Raw genomic sequence first — 21,228 nt, 5'->3', positions numbered from 1 at the left:
ATTTACTGACTAATGTTCCGTTTTATTTACAAATTCACTGAAGAAAGAATTTTGAATGTTATGGTAGATACAAGCAATTTATATCAAAAACACTTCAGTGAAACCTAAAAGGTAATCTAATTAATCATCCAGCAAGAAAACAAACAAAACCACCATTTCTGAAAATGCCCCATCAGCCCTTCAAGGTATGATGGAAAGACCACAGGGCCTGAAATCACATCAACTTGGAGCCGTGTCCTTACCATCTCCGGGATGTGGAGCAAGGAACCCTGAGTGTCTGGGTTCAGTGTCTCTCCACAGAAGGGGCAAATTGAAACCTTTCTTTAGGGGTTTTACAGAGGTTAGAGGTGAGAGTAACAATACCAGCAGCAGCTGACGTTGACTGCACACTGACCGTGTGCCCAGCTAGAAGTTGATCCGCAGAAGCTCGTTTCCTCCTGACAACACTGTGAGGGCATCACAGGGCTTAGGGGCATGAGTGCTTGCCTTCATCACACAGCCAGTAGGTACAGAGCTAAAATTTAAACCTGTCATTCAACCTAGGCTTCATGCTCTTAAACACTATTGCGCAGGAGAACATATGGGAAAGAAAATGTGTGTCAAGGACCAGCCATTTCTGTTATTATCACACCAAGTGGAGAAGTGGTGTGTGTCCAGATCTCCTGCCACATTACCGAGATGAGCTGCATCAAAGGGGCATTGCTGGGGTCATTGGGGTCAAGCTTGGACTCTGCTGCCCACTTGGCCAACTTTTTCATGTCTGTCAGTCCTGATGTGCCAATAGATGAGATGGCATCTGCTCTCTTCAAAGCGCTGAAAATGAAAGTTGATTCCATGAGACCGACTTTATCACAGAGCAGTTTGCATCAAGACCACAAAATCCCAGGGACAGCACTGCTTAAGGAGGCTATTCCCTATGAGAGAAAATCTGATCATAAGGAAGGACTTTTGACATTTTTCTTTACTTGATGTTTACTATTAAATATGTTATAAGCATAATAAACAAGTCTGAATGGTGGGAGAAAGTATTTTCAAAGCACACATCTAATAAGGCGTTAACATCCAAAAAATATAAGGAACTCATACAACTCAGTAGCAAGAAAACAAATAATCTAATTAAAATGGGCAAAGGATCTGAACTGACATTTTTCCAAAGAAGACATACAAGTGGCCAACAGACACATGAAAAGACGCTCAACATCGCTAATCATCAGGGAAATGCAAATCAAAACTATAATGAAACATCACCTCACACCTGTCAGAATGGCTATAATCAAAAAGACAAGTGAAAACAAGTGTTGGCAAGGATATGAAAAAAAAGGTAGTCCCTTGTGCACTATTGGTGGGAATGTAAATTGGTGCAGCCACTATGAAAAACAGTATGGAGGCTCCTCAAGAAATTAAAAGTAGAACAACCATATAATCCAGCAATCCCACATCTGGGGATATATCCAAAGTAAACAAAATCAGTATCCCAAAGAGATATCTGCACTCCCATGTTTATTGCAGCATTATTTACAATAACTAAGACATGGAAACAACCTAAGTGTCCATCAATGGATTAATGGATAAATAAAATATGATACATATGTATAATATATATATCATACATAGAATATTATTCAGCCGTAAAAGAAGGAAATCCTGTCATCTGAAACAACTGGATGGACCTTGAGGGCGTTATACTAAGTGAGATGATCTCACTTCTATGTGGAATCTAAAAAACACAAACTCATAGAAACAGAGAATAGATTGGTGGAGCCAGAGGTGATGGGGATGGAGAAATGGATGAAGGGACTCCAGAGTACAAACTTCCAGTTATAATATGAATAAGTTCTGGAAATCTAATGTACAGCATGGTGACTATAGTTAATAATACTCTATTGTATACTTGGAAATTGCTAAGATAGCAGATCTTAAAATTTCTCATCACAAGGAAAAAATTATAACTATGTGTGGTGATGGATGTGTTACCTAAACTTATTGTGATAATCATTTTGCAGTATGTACAAATACTGAATCATTATGTAGTACATCTTAAACTTATACAGTGCTATATGTCAGTTATATCTCAGTAAAACTGGGGGAGAAAAGAAGTATAAATAGAAGGAATGCAACTGTGACCCTGCATTCCTACAACTCTGCCCAGTGCGTTAAAGTGTCCTGAGTCCCTGGATCCAGACTAGTGACAGGTGCCTCTGCATCTGGTGCAGGATGCCCAGAAGGCCTCATCTCCCAGATAACTGGGGACCACTTGTAGCTAAAATAAAAGAGAAAAAATAAACACTTATGCAACCAACTTAAGCACCAACTTTGGACATGACTGAGTTCCAAGGGGGCCAGTGTGGTCACCTTGGTTGAGTTGGGGCTTTATTTTATTTTATTTTTTTTGAATTTTATTTTATTTATTTTTTTATACAGCAGGTCCTTATTAGTCATCCATTTTATACACATCAGTGTATACATGTCAATTCCAATCTCCCAATTCATCACACCACCATCCCCGCCCCCCGCCGCTTTCCCCCCTTGGTGTCCATATGTTTGTTCTCTACATCTGTGTCTCTATTTCTGCCCTGCCCGGTCATCTGTACCATTTTGCTAGGTTCCACATATATGCGATAATATACGATATTTGTTTTTGTCTTTCTGACTTACTTCACTCTGTATGACAGTCTCTAGATCCATCCATGTCTCTACAAATGACCCAATTTCGTTCCTTTTTATGGCTGAGTAATATTCCATCGTATATATGTACCACAACTTCTTTATCCCTTCATCTGTCGATGGGCATTTAGGGTGCTTCCATGTCCTGGCTATTGTAAATAGTGCTGCAATGAACACTGGGGTGCATGTGTCGTTTTGAATTATGGTTTTCTCTGGGCATATGCCCAGTAGTGGGATTGCTGGGTCATATGGTAATTCTATTTTTAGTTTTTTAAGGAACCTCCATACTGTTCTCCATAGCAGCTGTATCAATTTACATTCCCACCAACAGTGCAAGAGGGTTCCCTTTTCTCCACACCCTCTCCAGCATTTGTTGCTTGTAGATTTTCCGATGATGCCCATTCTAACTGGTGTGAGGTGATACCTCATTGTAGTTTTGATTTGCATTTCTCTAATAATTAGTGATGTTGAGCAGCTTTTCATGTGCTTTTGGCCATCTGTACGTCTTCTTTGGAGAAATGTCTATTTAGGTCTTCTGCGCATTTTTGGATTGGGTTGTTTGTTTCTTTAATATTGAGCTGCATGAGCTGTTTATATATTTTGGAGATTAATCCTTTGTCTGTTGATTTGTTTGCAAATATTATCTCCCATTTTGAGGGTTGTCTTTTCTTCTTGTTTATGGTTTCCTTTGCTGTGCAAAAGCTTTTAAGTTTCATTAGGTCCCATTTGTTTATTTTTGTTTTTATTTCCATTACTCTAGGAGGTGGATCAAAAAAGATCTTGCTGTGATTTATGTCAAAGAGTGTTCTTCCTATGTTTTCCTCTAAGAGTTTTATAGGGTCCAGTCTTATATTTAGGTCTCTAATCCATTTTGAGTTTATTTTTGTGTATGGTGTTAGGGAGTGTTCTAATTTCATTCTTTTACATGTAGCTGTCCAGTTTTCCCAGCACCACTTATTGAAGAGACTGTCTTTTCTCCATCGTATATCTTTGCCTCCTTTGTCATAGATTAGTTGACCATAGGTGCGTGGGTTTATCTCTGGGCTTTCTATCTTGTTCCATTGATCTATGTTTCTGTTTTTGTGCCAGTATCATATTGTCTTGATTACTGTAGCTTTGTAGTATAGTCTGAAGTCAGGGAGTCTGATTCCTCCAGCTCCGTTTGTTTTTCCCTCAATACTGCTTTGGCTATTCGGGGTCTTTTGTGTCTCCATACCAATTTTAAGATTTTTTGTTCTAGTTCTGTAAAAAATGCCATTGGTAATTTGATAGGGATTGCATTGAATCTGTAGATTGCTTTGGGTAGTATAGTCATTTTCACAATGTTGATTCTTCCAATCCAAGAACATGGTATATCTCTCCATCTGTTTGTATCATCTTTAATTTCTTTCATCAGTGTCTTGTAGTTTTCTGCATACAGGTCTTTTGTCTCCCTAGGTAGGTTTATTCCTAGGTATTTTATTCTTTTTGTTGCAATGGTAAATGGGAGTGTTTCCTTAATTTCTCTTTCAGATTTTTCATCAATAGTTTATAGGAATGCAAGAGACTTCTGTGCATTAATTTTGTATCCTGCAACTTTACCAATTCATTGATTAGCTCTAGTAGTTTTCTGGTGGCATCTTCAGGATTCTCTATGTATAGTATCATGTCAACTGCAAACAGTGACAGTTTTACTTCTTCTTTTCCAATTGGTATTCCTTTTATTTCTTTTTCTTCTCTGATATCCATGGCTAGGACTTTCAAAACTATGTTGAATAATAGTGGTGAGAGTGGACATCCTTGTCTTGTTCCTGATCTTAGAGGAAATGCTTTCAGTTTTTCACCATTAAGAATGATGTTTGCTGTGGGTTTGTCGTATATGGCCTTTATTATGTTGAGGTAGGTTCCCTCTATGAGTTGGGACTTTATTAACAGGGCTGCATCTCTTATCACTCACACTGTTTTACCTCCTCTCCTGAGGAGCTGGAGCTTTCATCCCCAGGAAATTTCTCCAGCATAAAACTCAATGAGACAAATGCAAAAGGCTTATATTCAAAGGCATAAACGAGCCTTCACTGGAAATGCTGCCAGGGTCCTGGCTGAGAAAGGCCTTGTTGTTTTTATCGCATGGATACAAGCATTTGCACTGAATGGAGAGGGTGTAAAGGGAACAAAACCAGCTCCAGTCTGTTTTTCCACACGTTGAAAATGACAGTCTTTGACTTGGGAAGTGTCTTCTTGGTGATCAAGATAAGTCCTTTTATTTTATGGAGGCAATTGAGACAACAGTGGTAAGATGATCCACTCAAGACACATCTATTGGGGAAGGACAGAAGCAAGACACAGTCCAGGCTGCCTGGACAGGCATCAACCACAAAGAGAGAGGGCCCGTCCATCTGGAGTGAACTGGTGAGGCCCAGAGTCCCTTTCTGCTGTTCTGAGTAGAAACCTAGGGCTAGCAATCAAGAAAGGGGACTGAGAATAGGGACTTTCACATAACCAGAAGGTTCTACACCAATCATCATTCACAATGAACCTTTACTTAGGGCCAAATATTGATATATACCGGTATGTGCTATGCACTTTCCCCATCTGTGAAATTGGGAAAAGAATACTTCACAGAGTTAATTGGTGAAGATTAAATAAGGTAAAGTGCTTTACTGATAACAACAACAAAAAAAAAAACCCTGAAAATACTGGCACATAACAATAAAAGGAAAGAATGTGATATTGCAAGCTTTTTTCCCACTGGATATTGTTCATGCCAATTCTGACATTGCCCATCAGCTTATTCTAGCCATACATTACCTTCTAAATCCAATATTCTGCTGTGACAATGGAGGAATTAAAGGAATCCCATTTTCTCCAATGGCCCATGCCACACTGTTGGACACTTTCCCCGAGGTCATTAGAATCAGTTGATTACTACCATCAGCTTCAAATGAGAAGGGTACTCCTGGGGAAACAGCAGATTAAATAGGATGTTGTTTAGAAAGAGGGAGTGAGCCCAGTACTAGTAAGAAAGCAGAAAGTAGACAAATGGAACAGAGTGGGTGGGAGTGGTGGGGATGGAACACATAATTCAAATCAACATCACTGAACTTCTTCAGGGAATGACGCTCACCATCGGCCACTTGGCTCTATCTCTTGACAGCAGAGTGTAGGCATTATAATGAACGATGCACTCTGGAGTGGGACCAACTGCATGTATATTCTGGTTCTGCCACTTAACAGCTGTGTGGACAAATTACTTAACTTCTCTGAACCTTGGTTTCGTTGTGTATAAAATAAGGAACATAATAGTACCCCCTTTTATGGATTACTGTGAAGACATTCATTTATTCATTCATTCAGTAGATACTTCTTTGAGCTCCTACTTCATGCTGGCACTATTCTGGTCACAAAGATAGCAGTAAAGAAACAAAACTGATAGGAATCCCTGTTCTCATGGAGTTTACATTCAAGTAGGAGAGACAGGTTATAAGCAAGATAAGTAAGAGACATGGGCAGTATGTTAGAGAGTGATAAATGCAAAAGAGAAACAAATTAGGGAAGGTGTATAGAAAATGTGTGTTTGGAGGAGGCAGGGGTTGAACTTTCAGACGCGGTGGCCAGGGAGGGCTCCATGAGAAGTCACTTTTGAATAAGGGCCTGAAGAAAGCGCAAGTGAGGCATGTAGGTATCTTGAGAAAGAGCCTTCTTGGCAGAAGGAACAAAGGCAAAGGCCCTAAGGTCAGAGTGTGCCTGGAGTGAGGAACAGCATGTTAAGTGAGGTAAAACTTGCAAAGACTCAGACATGCCTGGCAAACACTGACCACTCCACAGATGCTATTGCTCAGTTATTGTAGCGACGGTAAAGCCTCACTCATTTGGCCCTCACTGATTGGACATTAGTGATAAAAACGTCTCGGGGCAGGGCATTTAATCAAGTAAAGGAAATAAAGATTTTCAAGCATGAAATATAGCAACTTCATGCTTTGGGGAGTTCCAGTTAATATTATTAACACAAAAACAGTACCACTGTTAACCCTATAACAGCATCTTTGTGTTTTTCAAAGATCTTTCCTTCATACTGAACACTCCATCTTGATCTTCAAAATAACCCTATATGACATTAAGGGTGTTATTATTAGATCCATTTTATGAATGAGGAAGATGATATTCAAAGAGGTTACATGATTACTAGGATCACACACCTTGTCAGTAGCAGAGCTGCAACTAAAAGCTTAAGCCTCCAGACTTTTAGACTGGTGATCAGTTTTGAGACTCAAAGAATTCTTGAAGATAAAGTTCCAGATATGCTCTCATAATAAAAAATCACCAGGCACGTGAGGAAACAGAATCAGAATCAGACTAATAAGCAGATAGGTGTTGGAATGATCAGATACAGAATATTGAAAAATATTTTAATGTGTTTTAAAGAATAAATGAATGAATTAATGAATAAAAGAAATGATTGACAGTGTCAGAAAAGGACAAAAAGTTGTCAGAACTGATTGTAAAAAACTAAATAGAGGGGGCTTCCCTGGTGGCACAGTGGTTGAGAATCTGCCTGCCAATGCAGGGGACTCGGGTTCGAGCCCTGGTCTGGGAAGATCCCACATGCCGCGGAGCAACTAGGCCTGTGAGCCACAACTACTGAGCCTGCGTGTCTGGAGCCTGTGCTCTGCAACAAGAGAGGCCGCGATAGTGAGAGGCCTGCGCACCGCGATGAAGAGTGGCCCCCACTTGCCGCAACTAGAGAAAGCCCTCGCACAGAAACAAAGACCCAACACAACCAAAAAAAAAAAAAAAAAAAAAAAAAAAAAAAAATATATATATATATATATATATATATATAAATAAATAAATAAATTTAAGCAGGGAAATGACAGGATCTTTTAAAAAAAAAAAACTAAATAGAATTTCTAGAGGTGAAGAATATAATCATTGAAACGAGAAACACAGTGATGAGTTTCAATGACTGGACACAGCCAAAAAGTGAATTCATGATTTGGAAGACTGACTTAAAGAAATTGCACAGAATATAAAAGTGAAATAAAAAGATGTCAAGTATATTAAAGGAGGTTAAAAAACATGGTGGACAGAGTGAGACAGTCCATCATATATTTAATCAGAACTGTAGAAGGAGATAAGAGAGAATATTATTTAATAATCCCCCTATTATTTATTTCAAACTTTTCAGCCTTACAAATAACACTGTGAGGTACATTTTTTTTATGCACAAAGTTTTGTCTTCATTTCAAATTGTTTTCTTAGGAAAGATTGCTAGAAGTTGAATTAAGGTGTCAAAGGCAATCTAAAGGCCCTTAATTCACACGGTAAAACTACTTTACACTTGCATAGTTATATGAATTTTCTGGCCACCCATAGTATATAAAAATGACTTTGCCAAACATTGTATACGATTATTGCTTTAATTTAAGTTTCTGATAGCAATTTTATAATTGTCTGCTTGTCTGATAAGTGAAAAAAAAGATATGTTCAAATGTGACCATGAATCCGTGAGCCATTGAGGCTTTCCATACCGCTGCCAACTCCCTCGTGGTCCAGTGTCACATGCTGGTTGCTGCTAAACTCCACTTCTTCAGTGGGAGCTCTTCCAGTGACAACAGTAGTTTCAGGAATAGGCAGAAACACTTCTGCTAGCAAGGTGGTACCACTGTGTCCAACTGTTTCGTATACCTGAAATTGAGGAAGGGAAACAGCCAAATAAAAACAGCAATAAAGGGTGCTCACTCCTAGATAATGAGTACATTTTTCTGTGCTGGTCACTGTTCTAGTCAAGAGCACCCATCTCAGAGTGGAAAGTTGAGCTGTGTTGCTATGGTCTCCATGGAGACCAGGTTATACCCTATTTATGGTCACGTTGTTGGCACCCTGTCCTCTTGCCTGGCCTAATCTCCTGGGGTAGAGAGGTTAATCAAATTATCAGGTGACTGCAATTGTTTCTATGTCAGACTAATACACAGTAGTTTGGAGAATGGGCTTCCTCTTTCTCCTGGTTCAGATTATTTCAGAGAGAAACACCATCAGGTTGAAAGGTGGGACAATATGGACATGCCACTAGATGGTTTATCATCTGCACCAACCTCAAAGTCAATAGGAAACACACCATACCTAGAAGTACTCTAGGGTATCAGGTTCAAATCTGTTATTTGGTAAATCTCTCAAAGTTCTTTCCTTCAAGACCTCATTTTATTTGTTAGTTGCTGAAATCCTATCCCTCTTCTTCTCAGACCTTCTCCCAAAATGGAGCTAACTTGACCACCTGTAGCTCTGATACTAATTACTGTGGTGTGTCTTACTGTAATGCCATCACCATGAGATGAAGGACCCATTGCCAGGGCAACCACAGATTATGAATATACAATACAGTCTCAGTAGGACCCTCTGCTTCCCTGTATTCTTGGGTCATTTCTTTTGTGGTAAAAGATAAAATATTCCACAGCTCTGCTGGCTTCCTTTCTATGTTTTATTCTTTCTTCCCATGAGGACTCTCTAGCTGGTAACACATTTCTCTAAAATGCAGATTTTACTCTTTTATTTCTACAAATTAAGTACTCCTATTTTTCTTCTTATGCAATAGAGTTCCCTCTGATTAATACTTTCCATTTACCACCTGAATGCACAAAAATGACACTATGGAGCCTCTCTGCCTACCCTCCCCGTATCACGGCATGTGATATGAATTCTTTTCCAAGGATAAGGATGAGGATGGATTTGTACTGGACTGCTATCCTGGCTTCATCTGCCTGGTATCTACCAGCTCACATTTGCAAGATGGCTGATTGAGCTTTGAGGGGCTACTGGGGCAAAGACAAAGCAGAGACTGCATAGGAACTGAATTCAAAACCCCAGACTTAGTACCACTGTGAGGTATTCTAACAGGCTGGGTGCACCAAGAAACCTGTGATTGTGCAGGGCTTACCTCTGTCTAATTCAGGGGCTCAGCAGGAAGCCCATGAGTGGCACATTTAAGCCATGCTCTCCAAATTCATCTTTATCAGTAGATAGGTGATTTTTTTTCCTTATTAAAAACATCTTTTAGGGAAAATTTCAAATATATGTAATCTTAGAAGAATAATATACCATGAACCCATCACCTACCTAGCTTCAATTACCATTAACTTATGGCCAATCTGGTTTTATCTACACTCTCAACCATTTGACTCTCCACCAGTATTTTGAACTCAGACATCATTTTACTGTAAATGTTTCAATACGTATCTCTAAAAGAGAAGGATATAAAAAGGCATAATTACAATACTATTATCGCAGCAATTCCTTAATAATGTCAAATATCAGTAAGTTTCAAATGCTCCTTAGAGTCTCAAAAATTACTTCGAATTAATATCACAATTTATTCCATACATTGCAATTGATTGGTATGTCCCTCAAGGCTCTATTAATTTATAGGTGATCCCCCTCTCTTTTTACATTTTTTAACACTTTTTCTCTATATTTGTGTTGGCTCAGAACTCTAATGGAGAAAGGACGGCCATTTTTTTTGCTTACCTCAACCTTTCATAAGAACCTGCCGTTTTATAATATCACAGACCTTAAAGAACATGTAGCAGGTTGTTGTTTATTGCACAGGAGACCTTGGTTTGACCTGTTCAATTATGAACTCACCGGCATCAAGTTTCAGTCTGAGAAAATGGTGGGTTTTTCTTTAAAATTTTTTGTACTTCCCCCCCAAATTTTAATTCACTGAGACATTCCTTTGTATGAAGCCGTCTGTTATCTCGTTTAATCTTAACCACAATCCTATGAAGGACGGTTTGTGGTAAAGATTAAGAGAGACAACAGACCCAGCAATTCTAGATTATGGATGTGCGTGGCTCGACAAAGGGGAGAAACTTCCCCTAGTCCCTCATCTCTTAAGTCACAAAGCTGAGATTTGAATCTACAACTGTTTCACTTCAAAACTCGTACACTTTTTCTTACATCTTCCTCATTGGTCAAGGAAAATCAGAAAGGTGATTAAACAATTAAGAAACCTTTTAAAGCCATAACCATGATCCATAAAGTATAATTACTTTAGATAGATTGGTGAGAAATAATGACTGAAAGATAATTTAAAATCTGAATGAAAGAACCACAAAACATGGAAGTGCTATAAAAACAATGGCTACAGTCAAAGGTTAAAGGGTCACCTTAGCATGGGCCATCGTGATCAAAAGACCACCGAACTCTTCCTGTCTCTGACTTCCTCTCAGACTCTCAAGGGACTTGGTCTCTCAGCAAGGTGAGGGTGCACTGCCCACTTCGTGCAGGGGCTTTACCTCCCTGGAAGGTGCCCCTGCTGTACTGGACACTGAGTGAGACCTGCCACATGCCCACCCATACTTACTTAGGTGCCACCACCTTTCCCTGTGATTTCCTTGTGGGAATGCTTATCCCCTCTATTGAAATTCGTTGTTTATGTATCATTTGTCTTACTGGATGGTGAGATTCCTGAGAGTAGGGATCTTGTTTGATTTCCCTTTGACTGCTCAGTACCTACCATCTGTGAATTAATATATTTAGAAGGGAGCAGGTTAACTGTTTTTTTTTTTTTTTCTGATTTTGTAGACAAAATTTATTTATTTATTTATTTTTACAGAAGAGACTATTTATTTAGAATGAGAACAAATCACAACAAAGTATAAATTTTAAAAAGCTGACAAATGCTATAAACTCACAAAATCCAGAAAAATAACACTACAATCAATTTTAGAACATTTCGTCACCCTGACAAAACTCTCATACCCGTTAGCCATTATTTCCCTTTTCACCTCCCCTTCCCGACAGCCCTAGGCAACAACAAATATACTCTGTCTCTATAGCTCTGCCTATTCTGGACATTTTAAGTAAATGGACTCATACACCTTGTGATTCTTTGTAACTGAACTGACTTCTTTCATTTAGCTTTCATTCTTAATGCTTTAAAGAATCAGCCATGTTGTACCATGTATCAGTACTTCATTCTTTTTTTATTGCCAAATAATATTCCATTGTGTGGCTATGTCACATTTTACTTGATGGGTATTTGGGTTGTTTCCACTTTTTGACTATTATGAATAATGCTTGTATGAACGATCAACATCATTATCCGTCAAGGAAATGCAAAGCAAAACCACACTGAGATACTATTTCACACCCACAAGGAGGGCTGCAATCAAAAAGGCAAATGATAACAAGTGTTGGCAAGGATGTCGAGAAAATGGAAACTCACACACTGCTGGTGGGAATGTAAAATAATGCAGCCACTTTGGAAAGCAATCTGGCAGTTCCTCAAAAGGTTAAACATAGAACTGTTAATAGAAGTAAGTTGTTAGATGATAAATCTGTGGAATGGAATTGTTTTCTTCTCTGAACAGCTGGTAGACTTGGGTGTAGTATGGCTCTCAGATTTTTTTTACCTGACTTGTTTTACTCCCCACGTGACTGTCAGCTCCTCCCACAGCCTGCAGAGGGCAGTGTGGTGGACAGGACAGGGCAGCCTTGTGGTTCAACTGGTCTGGGACTGAATCCTGACATTGCAACTTACTGGCTGTGCTGTGTGACCTTGGGCATGACATTCCCCTCACTTTTGCTCTCATTGTAAAATGAGGATGTTACCCAAAGCTCAGCAGGAAGGCAGTGGTGCAGTTTAGCTGAGATGGATGAAAAGCCTCTTTCCCTCTGTATGAGCTCAGTAAATGTTTCTTCCCTCTTCGTTTGGGCATACAATTGACAACAAGCATGTGCATTTTTATAATACTTTGAAGTTTACAAAGGTCTTTCATAAACATGATTACATTTCCCAAATATCTCATTAAATCTTGTTGGCCAATTGATTTTATTCAGCTTTATGACAAAAGAATTTCTTTTATTTAACTTAAATTTTAACTTGTAAGAATGTCTTTTCAAGACACACTATTTTTTTTCAAGGAAGACATTAAGTTTCTGAGGCCTTATAGGAATTTTATGGCATATTCCATATTTATAATTAAATCATCTATATTTCTGGGAACCCAAAGGCAAGGAGGTGAAAAACAAACTACATTAAGCCTTAAATGCTTTAAAAAAATCAGGAGCTAATAAAACCCTTCAAGTTAAGGCAATAGAAACCATACCAACTGTCAGAAAATACCATTTATGCTGGTAAAATGCTTCACAAGATGACATAAATGCAGTATTTAGTATTTAGTTAAATTTTGCCTGACTTTGTGTCTCTCTTAACCACTCCTATGACTAATGAATTCCCAAACAGCCCAACATCCAGGGCAACTAAATCAGGGTGTGAAACACATCTAAAAATAAAAACAAATCCAAATATTTTTCAGATTCCTTATATCCCCTTCCATAATAGAATTCAGTGTTTGTTTACTCAGCTGCACAGGACAAAGTTTCTATATTATCTGACTCCAGTGGCTTTGCAAAAATATCCCTGCTAGACTTTAATAGTTTATCAAGTATTTTATTGTGGAAGGACCTTAAGAGATGCCTCTGAGCTTCTGTTTTGATTTTTAATTCCTTGTGGATGTGCCTGTGCTGGTCACCACGGTTAACGATGGCCAATAAAATACGCAGTTACTACATAAAGGACATTTCTGGTAGATGTCAGTGGAAGGGTCTGTTTCCCCGTCTCTGGAAACACATTCCTGTCTAGTGTCAGAGAGGAAATGAATTGGAGAGTCTTGGTGCTGAGCCTGTAGGACAGAGGCAACTACAAACTCTGGGGGAATGGAGGGTTTGCTGATTGGGACTACTGTCTCAGAAGGTAATTATCAACTTTTTTTTTAAATAAGGAAAAATGGATACCATCGCACAAAGCCAAAAAAAAAAAAAAATCCAAAAATTTCCTAAACTTTTTACCCTACTTTTTTAAGGTAGCCAGTTGATGTTAGTAAGTTTTGTAAAATAACAATTTCTTTTATTTAAATTAAACTTTAACATGTAAGATCTGTCTTTTCAAGACACCCTAACTTTTTAAATAGCAGTTCTATTTAATGCTAGGATGAAATGCTATTTTTAAAAATCAGAAAATGGGCACTTTGGGCTTTATAGGTATTTGCAAATCACTTTGTGTATAATTAAGTTTCATTTTCGTTTTCTTTCTAAGTCAGGGGTTCTCAACCTCAGCACTGTTGACATTTGGGGCTGAACAATTCTTTGTTGCAGTATACTGTCCTGTACATTGTAAGATGTTTAGCAGCATCCCTGGCCTCGACTTATTAGAGGTGCCAGTAGCTCCTCACCACTTGTGATCATTAAAATGTCTCCAGACATTGCCAAAAGGCCCCCCCCCGGGGGGGGGCAACATAATCTCCATTGAGAAGCACTGCTCTAAGCAAAATGAATGTTTGTGTGTTTGAAAGTGGAATGTTAATGAAGAAACAAAGCAGGAAATATAATTTATGTTCAACCGTTCAAAAATTCCTGTTGTATAAAGCAAGGCAGCAGTGAATTCAGAATAGCAATTAGATCAACTGCTACCAAATTGGAACTATTTATGTGATTCTTATTAACTTCTCCTGCATTTGGAATGGTGTTTGCTTTAACTCAACACTCTGGTGCAAATTTACCTGCTAACAGTATTTAGAACTGTATAGATAAGACAAACCCTAGAAACGTAGGGGCATTAAGTTTAGATAAAAAAGAATCCATCAAAAAAAAAAAAAAAAAAAAGAAGAATCCATCGTGAAGTAGTTTATACTGCATGGTCTTAAGTCATGTTTCTCTTATTTTAAAACCTAAACAAAACAAAGCAAAACAAAACACAGCAGTTTCATATTTTGTACATGGTGGTGTTGGATTTGGTATAAGTGGCTGTCCTGTACTCTCAGCCACCGGTGATGTTATCGTCCAGTCTGTTAATTGTCTCTTGGTTGATGTCCCCATTTCCCTTCAGTGTTGGATCAAACCTTCCTTACTCTTGTGGCCACAGACTCCCTTCCTTCACTGAAAAGGCTGTGGGCATTGGAGGTGAACCCCCTTACGGCCAGCCCTCCACCCCGTCCCTTGTGTCATCACTCTTGACTCAAAGGACCATGCTATTCTGTCTTGATCCCACCCCTCCCAGTATCCTGTGGCATTCCTTCCCTCAGCACTCCCACCCTCTTTCCTTCCTTTCTCCCACCCACTCCCCCTACAACCTTCCTTTTTATTTTCCAAGTCATCAATCTTTTCTGGACTGGCTGCTTTTCGCACAGCTGACAAATTTGCTCCAGTCAACTACACCCTAAAGTAAACCACGGTCTCCTTTCAGACCCCTGATCCATTTCCCTCCTTCCTTTCCCTGCCAAGCTTCTGGGAGGGAGTCTCCTTTTGGTATCTTTATTTTCTCTCCCCCTGTCCCAGTGAGCTACAGGAGGGTTATCAAGGACACTTGTCCAAAGAGGATTGCTTTTCCCACGTGGAGAGTGCAATTCTGCAAAAGAGCCAGAGAAATCAGGAGAGGCTCTGGGAAGGGAAACTCGAGTTATTGCCAGCTTGGTTAAAAGGAAAAGTTCCCTATCTCAATCCGCATGCCAGGAATATGAAAGCTCAACAGGATTGATTCATAAGGAAAAAATAATAATGCTAAGATATTTCAAAGCCACGCAGCAGTATTACACAACAGCTGTTAGTTTTGGGGAGTCAAGAAGATGAATATGGGGTGATATTATAGATGGGAATGATAAGGAAGTGAAGGTCATTATCACAAAGCTTTTTTATTTCTAAATCAAACTTCATTTTTGTGAAACACCAAGCATTTATTTTGGAATGACCTCAGAAGCCAGACCTTTTCAAGACCTTTCTGGAAGGGCTCTGGTCCCATTCCAGCTCCCATCCTGTGAAGTCCCACCTCACCCTTCCCTTGGGGCCAACTTTGATTCCTTTTCTTTTTACTCCCTCTAGTCAAACCATCATCAAGTCCTGTCAATCCTTCTTTCAAGGCTGCAGTGTTGCTCTAATTAATTCCTTCCTCCCGTTTCCGCTGTGAGGGCCCAACCCCATCCCCTCACTCCTGGCTTTCTGGGCCAGCCTGTGGACTTATCTTCTGCTTCGTAGGGCTGCCCTGGCATTCCTATCTCAAGCCTGGCTAGGAAACACTGAGCCTTGTGGTTCAAAACATGCAAGAAGTCAAACATCACAATCAACACTGTTCCCTTCAACAGTCCTGTGTATCGTACTGCGCTGAGCGTTGCTTCTTTGTAGTTGTCTCTCTCGCATCTCCTAGCTGGATTTAAAGCTCCCTGAGACAGGGCCGTGTATACCTCCCTTCCTTTTATACATGGCTTCCAATGCTCCACTACACTTCTGGCTCAGCATCAGACCCTCAGCTGGCTCTCAACAATTACACAACATTCAGGGCTTGGTTGTTGAGTCATCAACTGACGCATTATAGTTCTGACAATCTTGGAACATTTTCTGAAACACATTACCCTCTAAAGAAATTTGATAGCGCTGGCATAAACAGATGCATTTAAGGTGATTTTTCTTACCCTCCTGAAGTTGCCAGTAATCCTTGAACCTTCCCTAATTCAAAACTTGCAGTTATATGGAAAATTTCCAAATGGCACAGTACTATTCCTAGACAGTCGAAATACAATATCCTCTAAATTAATTTCATCTATAACCACTACTCAATTATAAAAAATTAGGCCATTGAGCCATTATGATATGTAATTTGATCAGTTATCAAATCTTTATGGATAGTTTAAGAACTTACCCAAGACTCCTTTAATTTGTAATTTTTTAAAGAAGATGACATGATTCAGCTCTTAAGGCCAAGATAATAGCTTACAAGTATATTCTTAATATTGTAGGATAAAGTTTTGTTTTTTTATTTAAAAATTCATTTCATAATATTTTAGAGAATACCCTTTTCACATTACTTAAAAAAATTGTTTTGATTGTAACATCCATAGCAAGTTAATATTCAAGAGAGTCAATGGGAGATAGTATAGGAGGCTTCCTTTATGTTTTAGAATATATGTGAAATAAAGTCTTGGTACATTAGTGGGAGGTGGAGGATATCTTTCCTTACATGGTAATTCAGAACATTTAGAATGGCCCAGAGTGGGAGAGGGTTTCACAGACTGGCCAGGTGGTCTGAGCTCTCACCAACCAACAGGGACGCAGGCCGGACACCCGGATGCCAGGGCCTTCTCTCCTGTCCTTCGCACTAGCTTCAGTGTGGGAGGGTCTCTTTCGGAGGCCCCCAGTCCTTCCTACCTGCCGTGTTCTGTCTGCTGCTCTCCCCGGCCTCACTCTAGCTCTCTATCTGATCTTCTCACGTGAATCTCGGTCTTCCTCAACATCAGTTTTTCCTCTGCAGGGGAGGAAGGGGAGGAGGAGTCAAGGATGAATCTCAAACAAGGGGGCAAACTCTGCATAGCTGAAATCTTTGCTATTCTGTGGATGTGGAACAGGTAAGACTCTTAAGGGCCCCCCAGCAACCTCTCATGGTGACGAGCAGGTGACAGCAAAGCATCGAGCTGGCTTTTGGAGTTTGTGTTTATTTACTTTCTCCATCAAGTTTTATTCTTCACTTAGACAGTTTTCCCTGTGCAGTTAAGTCTTGCTTTAAACTGTAGCTTAAGCACACGCAAGTGTGCAGGGCCAGGGCAGGAGGGTTCTTGTGGGAAGCAACAAAGATGTGGGGCTTCAGAACCAGCAGGGTGTGACCCTCCGCCTAAAGGCATTTGGATTTTAAATGTTCCAAAGCCGTTCGCCATGCAAACAGAAGGACACTGCCTTCAGGCTCTGCACTGCAGAGAATCTCTGGCTAAGAAAGGCCTCTCTTAATCAGGTGTTAGTGGTACAAAGAATACCAGATTTTCTAATTTCAACAAATCTGAAATGCGATTGTGTCTTTGGATCCATGGTGCCTCGTAGTTAAGTGACTCAAATAATGGTGCCTCTCACAGGGAGAGATGATGGGATGAAACCCAGTCAGCAGGATCCCAGAGCCCCTCAGACACAACTTTGCTAAGAGGACGGAGGAAGAGGAGCCCTCCACGTAGGCAGTCAGGCTCAGCAGGGGCTCCAGAGGAGAGGGGACCGACAGTCGGCGTGGACCTGGCACCACGGGCAGGGTTGTTAGTACCAGGCAAGCCCACCGGCCATCCACCTGGAGGTGCCCTCAGCTTCCCTTCCCAGTGCAGAGCTGGGTGACTCTCTGCTCTCACCTTCAGGTACCATCACCCCATCATGCAGAAATGTAGAGATTATTTTCCCACGGATATTCATAGGGAATTTTCAGGCTTAAGAAAAACTCACATTTTCACCAAACCTCCACATTCAATCCCCTTCCTCATATCATTCTTTACTTTAACAACATCTCCTTACTTTCTCCTCTCACCCATATTAAGTTGAGCAGCAAAGTAAGTTCGTTCTGGTTTTCTTAAGTTCCCAAATACACAGACATTTTCTTAAAAATCAGATGGGTTTTTGCAGAATTATATGAGTGACTGGACTAAGCCTAGCACTAAACTTTCCAGAAAAACATTTTTCAATTTTGTAGCTATCCATGCTGTTATCAGCACAGCAAAGGAATTTGGCTTGAGTCATGATGCTAGGTGCTTTGTACATGAGGATCACCCTCAGCCCTCACTACCCCCAGATCAGGGATGAAAGGAGAAGGACAAAATTGCCACAGTCTCTGGAAAGCCCCAAACCCAGGTGGTTGACCTTGGGTGCCCAGTGCTGACCCGTTCAGGGTCACCATCTCATTTCTTGGCATCGCTACTTCATTCTGAGCATTTCTACTGTGCTTCCTTCCCACTGTCAAAATAACCCCCTATCTTAGTTGTTTCAAACTTCCTCTACCAGTTTTAGAAGGTTTTCAACTACCTGAGTCTAGACAGGGGTTGATATTCAAAACGTTGAACAGTACTCACAGCCAAGTGCTAACCAATCACAAGAGCTGTTACCGTACAAGGGAACAGGGTCCTGGAGGCATTAACCTTGTTCAGACATACCCTTTAACTGGTCCATTGTAAGAAGGTCCAGAGGGTCTTGGAAGTGGGGTCTATGTGGCCAGGGTGGCATTTTGGGGGTCCAGGATGGAAACTCTTTGCTATTCAGTAGAGAAGTATTTAAATATTTTAATAATTACATAGCTGTAATTGTACCTGCAGACTTAATGTCAATTACAATCAGTAGGTAGTGGCTGCCTACAGTACGGTGTTGAGAAGGATTCTGAAGTTATATCCAGGCTCAGTGGGGGAAAATAAGCATGATCAATTGTCATTTCTGGCAAGGGTGGTGGATAAGAATGAGAAATTTCTGCACAAGTGGTGGATGAGGATAAGTGATTTCTGCATGGGTGGTAGATGGCAAACAAAGGCACCTGTGCCACATATTTGCAAGCCTAAGTAACATGCCTATTAGTATCATAAAAGAGAATCTGTCAGCATCATAAGAGAAGTTTCGCCATAAGAACAGCAAGCCTAAGACACTGTAGTAGACTGAATAGTGTCCTCTAAAAATTCATGTCCACCTGGAACCACAGAATGTGACCTTATTTGGAAATAGGGTGTTTCCAGGTGTAATTAGTTAAAGATCCAGATGAGCGTATACTGGATTAGGGTGGGTCCTAAGTCCAACGGGAGTGTCCTTGTAAGAGAGCAAAAAGGACACAGACATGAGAAGGCCATGTGTAGATGGAAGCAGAGATGGGAGTGATGCTACCACAAGCCAAGGAACACCTGGAGTCACCAGGAGCTGAAGAGGCAGGAAGCGTTCTTCTCTATAGCTTTTGGAGGGAGCACAGCCCCACTGACACCTTGATTTCAGACTTCAGGGCCTCCAGAACGGTGAGAGAATAAGTGGCTGTTGCCTTAAGTCACCAAGTTTGTGGTGCTTCATTATGGCAGCCTTAGGAAACTAAAACAGACACAAATAAATATATTGCTAATGGTGGCATTTAGGCTAGTGGGGAGCTTTATTTATTTTGGGGGATCCTAGCTCCTGTACCCCAACCCCCCATTATAACCACCTGTGATTACAGAAGTTGATTTCTCTGGTATATTATGCTAGGATCTTGGTACAGCGTGACGTTGAAGTTCTCCGATGAATGAGCCAGAGACCTCTCTACCATCCCCCATCCTCCCTCATCCCCCCACCTCGTCTAGAGACACACATTTGAGCACTGTGGCCAGTTACTCTGCCAGCATTTCTAGGAACCAAGTGGGGTAACAGATCTTTTCTGCCAAGACCTTAAGACGTGCCCAGGAGGAGCTGACCTTCTGTTCCCCTTGAGAATCTATCAGGACACCAGCATAGCCAATGGATGATTTAAAACCATCTCGCACCTGTGATGACCAAAAATTCTTGGGGCAGTGACTATAATTAAAATACGTACCTGCAGTGTTAAACTCTCCGGCCAGTTGACTATTTGCAAGTTGAAAATCTGTCCAAAGTGAACACGGAAGTCAGCCCCAAGCGGCCGACTGTCGGTCCTGGACACTTCCTTGTTGTTGAAGATCACCTTTAAATACAGCGAGCGCCTCTTGACATCCTCCCTTCGCAAGACCTCCACCCTGCAGAGTGAGACCATTCACTGGTGGGTCAGTATTCATTTACTAAGTATAACTGGAGTGTTTGACAAATGGGCACTGACCAGAATAAGATACACTGGAGCTGGAGCTTCAGTCACTTTAGCCTTCATTGAACCAAGGCAGCCATAGGTCTTGCAGAGCTTAATATAATAGTATGTGTGATATGAAATAAGAGGCCCTGAAAAGGCCACAGGGGATTTAGAACTGTGCTAAAGCATCACTGTGCTACGATCTCCTTAATTATTTCAAACAACCCTTACATTTGTATCCCAAAGTTTAAAGTAAACAGAATTATATTATTTGTTAAATGGAGTGAGTTCAGACCATAAAGGCTAGTAGTGATTTAGGTTTGGGTAGGATGTTTTAACCTAAAAATATAATAGCATATTGTAGCAGTTGGGTCAACTCTGCTTTTCCAAGATCCAAGCTTTTTCTTAACACTTTCCGATGGTGAGTCACTGCTTACTGGCTGCAGGGGATTAAGAAATGTTCCTATTCTTAAAGGTCATTTGAATCCCAAAAGACGATAGGAGGTATCCTGGCAAGCATATCATTCTTTTTTTTTTTTTTTTTTTAACATCTATATTGGAGTATAATTGTTTACAATGGTGTGTTAGTTTCTGCTTTTTAACAAAGTGAATCAGCTATACATATACATATATCCCTATATCTCCTCCCTCTTGCATCTCCCTCCCACCCTCCCTATCCCACCACTCTAGGTGAACAAAAGGCACCAAGCTGATCTCGCTGTGCTATGTGGCTGCTTCCCACTAGCTATCTATTTTACATTTGGTAGTGTATATAAGTCCATGCCACTCTCTCACTTCATCCCAGCTTACCCTTCCCCCTCCCCGTGTCCTCAAGTCCATTCTCTACGTTTGCATCTTTATTCCTGTCCTTCCCCTAGGTTCTTCAGAACCATTTTTTTTTTTTGATTCCATATATATGTGTTACCATCCGTATTTGTTTTTCTCTTTCTGACTTACTTCACTCTGTATGACAGACTCTATGTCCATCCACCTCACTACAAATAACTCAATTTCATTTCTTTTTATGGCTGAGTAAT

General features: G+C 40.3%; 1 protein-coding gene across 4 annotated transcripts in view; it reads right to left on the bottom strand.

Annotated features, from left to right (window-relative positions):
- CC2D2A (coiled-coil and C2 domain containing 2A) overlaps positions 1 to 21,228 on the bottom strand; it is a 137,033-nt gene that overhangs the window by 40,180 nt on the left and 75,625 nt on the right. For all 4 annotated transcript variants that reach the window (XM_061192103.1, XM_061192104.1, XM_061192106.1 and 1 more), the window contains 4 exons: positions 19,967 to 20,144; positions 8,172 to 8,328; positions 5,452 to 5,599; positions 675 to 813 (listed from right to left, as the gene is read on the bottom strand). In XM_061192103.1, the coding sequence (XP_061048086.1) occupies positions 675 to 813; positions 5,452 to 5,599; positions 8,172 to 8,328; positions 19,967 to 20,144 (622 nt within the window). The remainder of the gene's footprint in view (positions 1 to 674; positions 814 to 5,451; positions 5,600 to 8,171; positions 8,329 to 19,966; positions 20,145 to 21,228) is intronic.

Source organism: Eubalaena glacialis, chromosome 5 (genome assembly GCF_028564815.1).
Source record: "Eubalaena glacialis isolate mEubGla1 chromosome 5, mEubGla1.1.hap2.+ XY, whole genome shotgun sequence".
NCBI lineage: Eukaryota > Metazoa > Chordata > Mammalia > Artiodactyla > Balaenidae > Eubalaena > Eubalaena glacialis.
The sequence above is the reverse complement of the archived record's forward strand: the minus strand, read 5'-3'. Positions and strand labels throughout refer to the sequence as shown.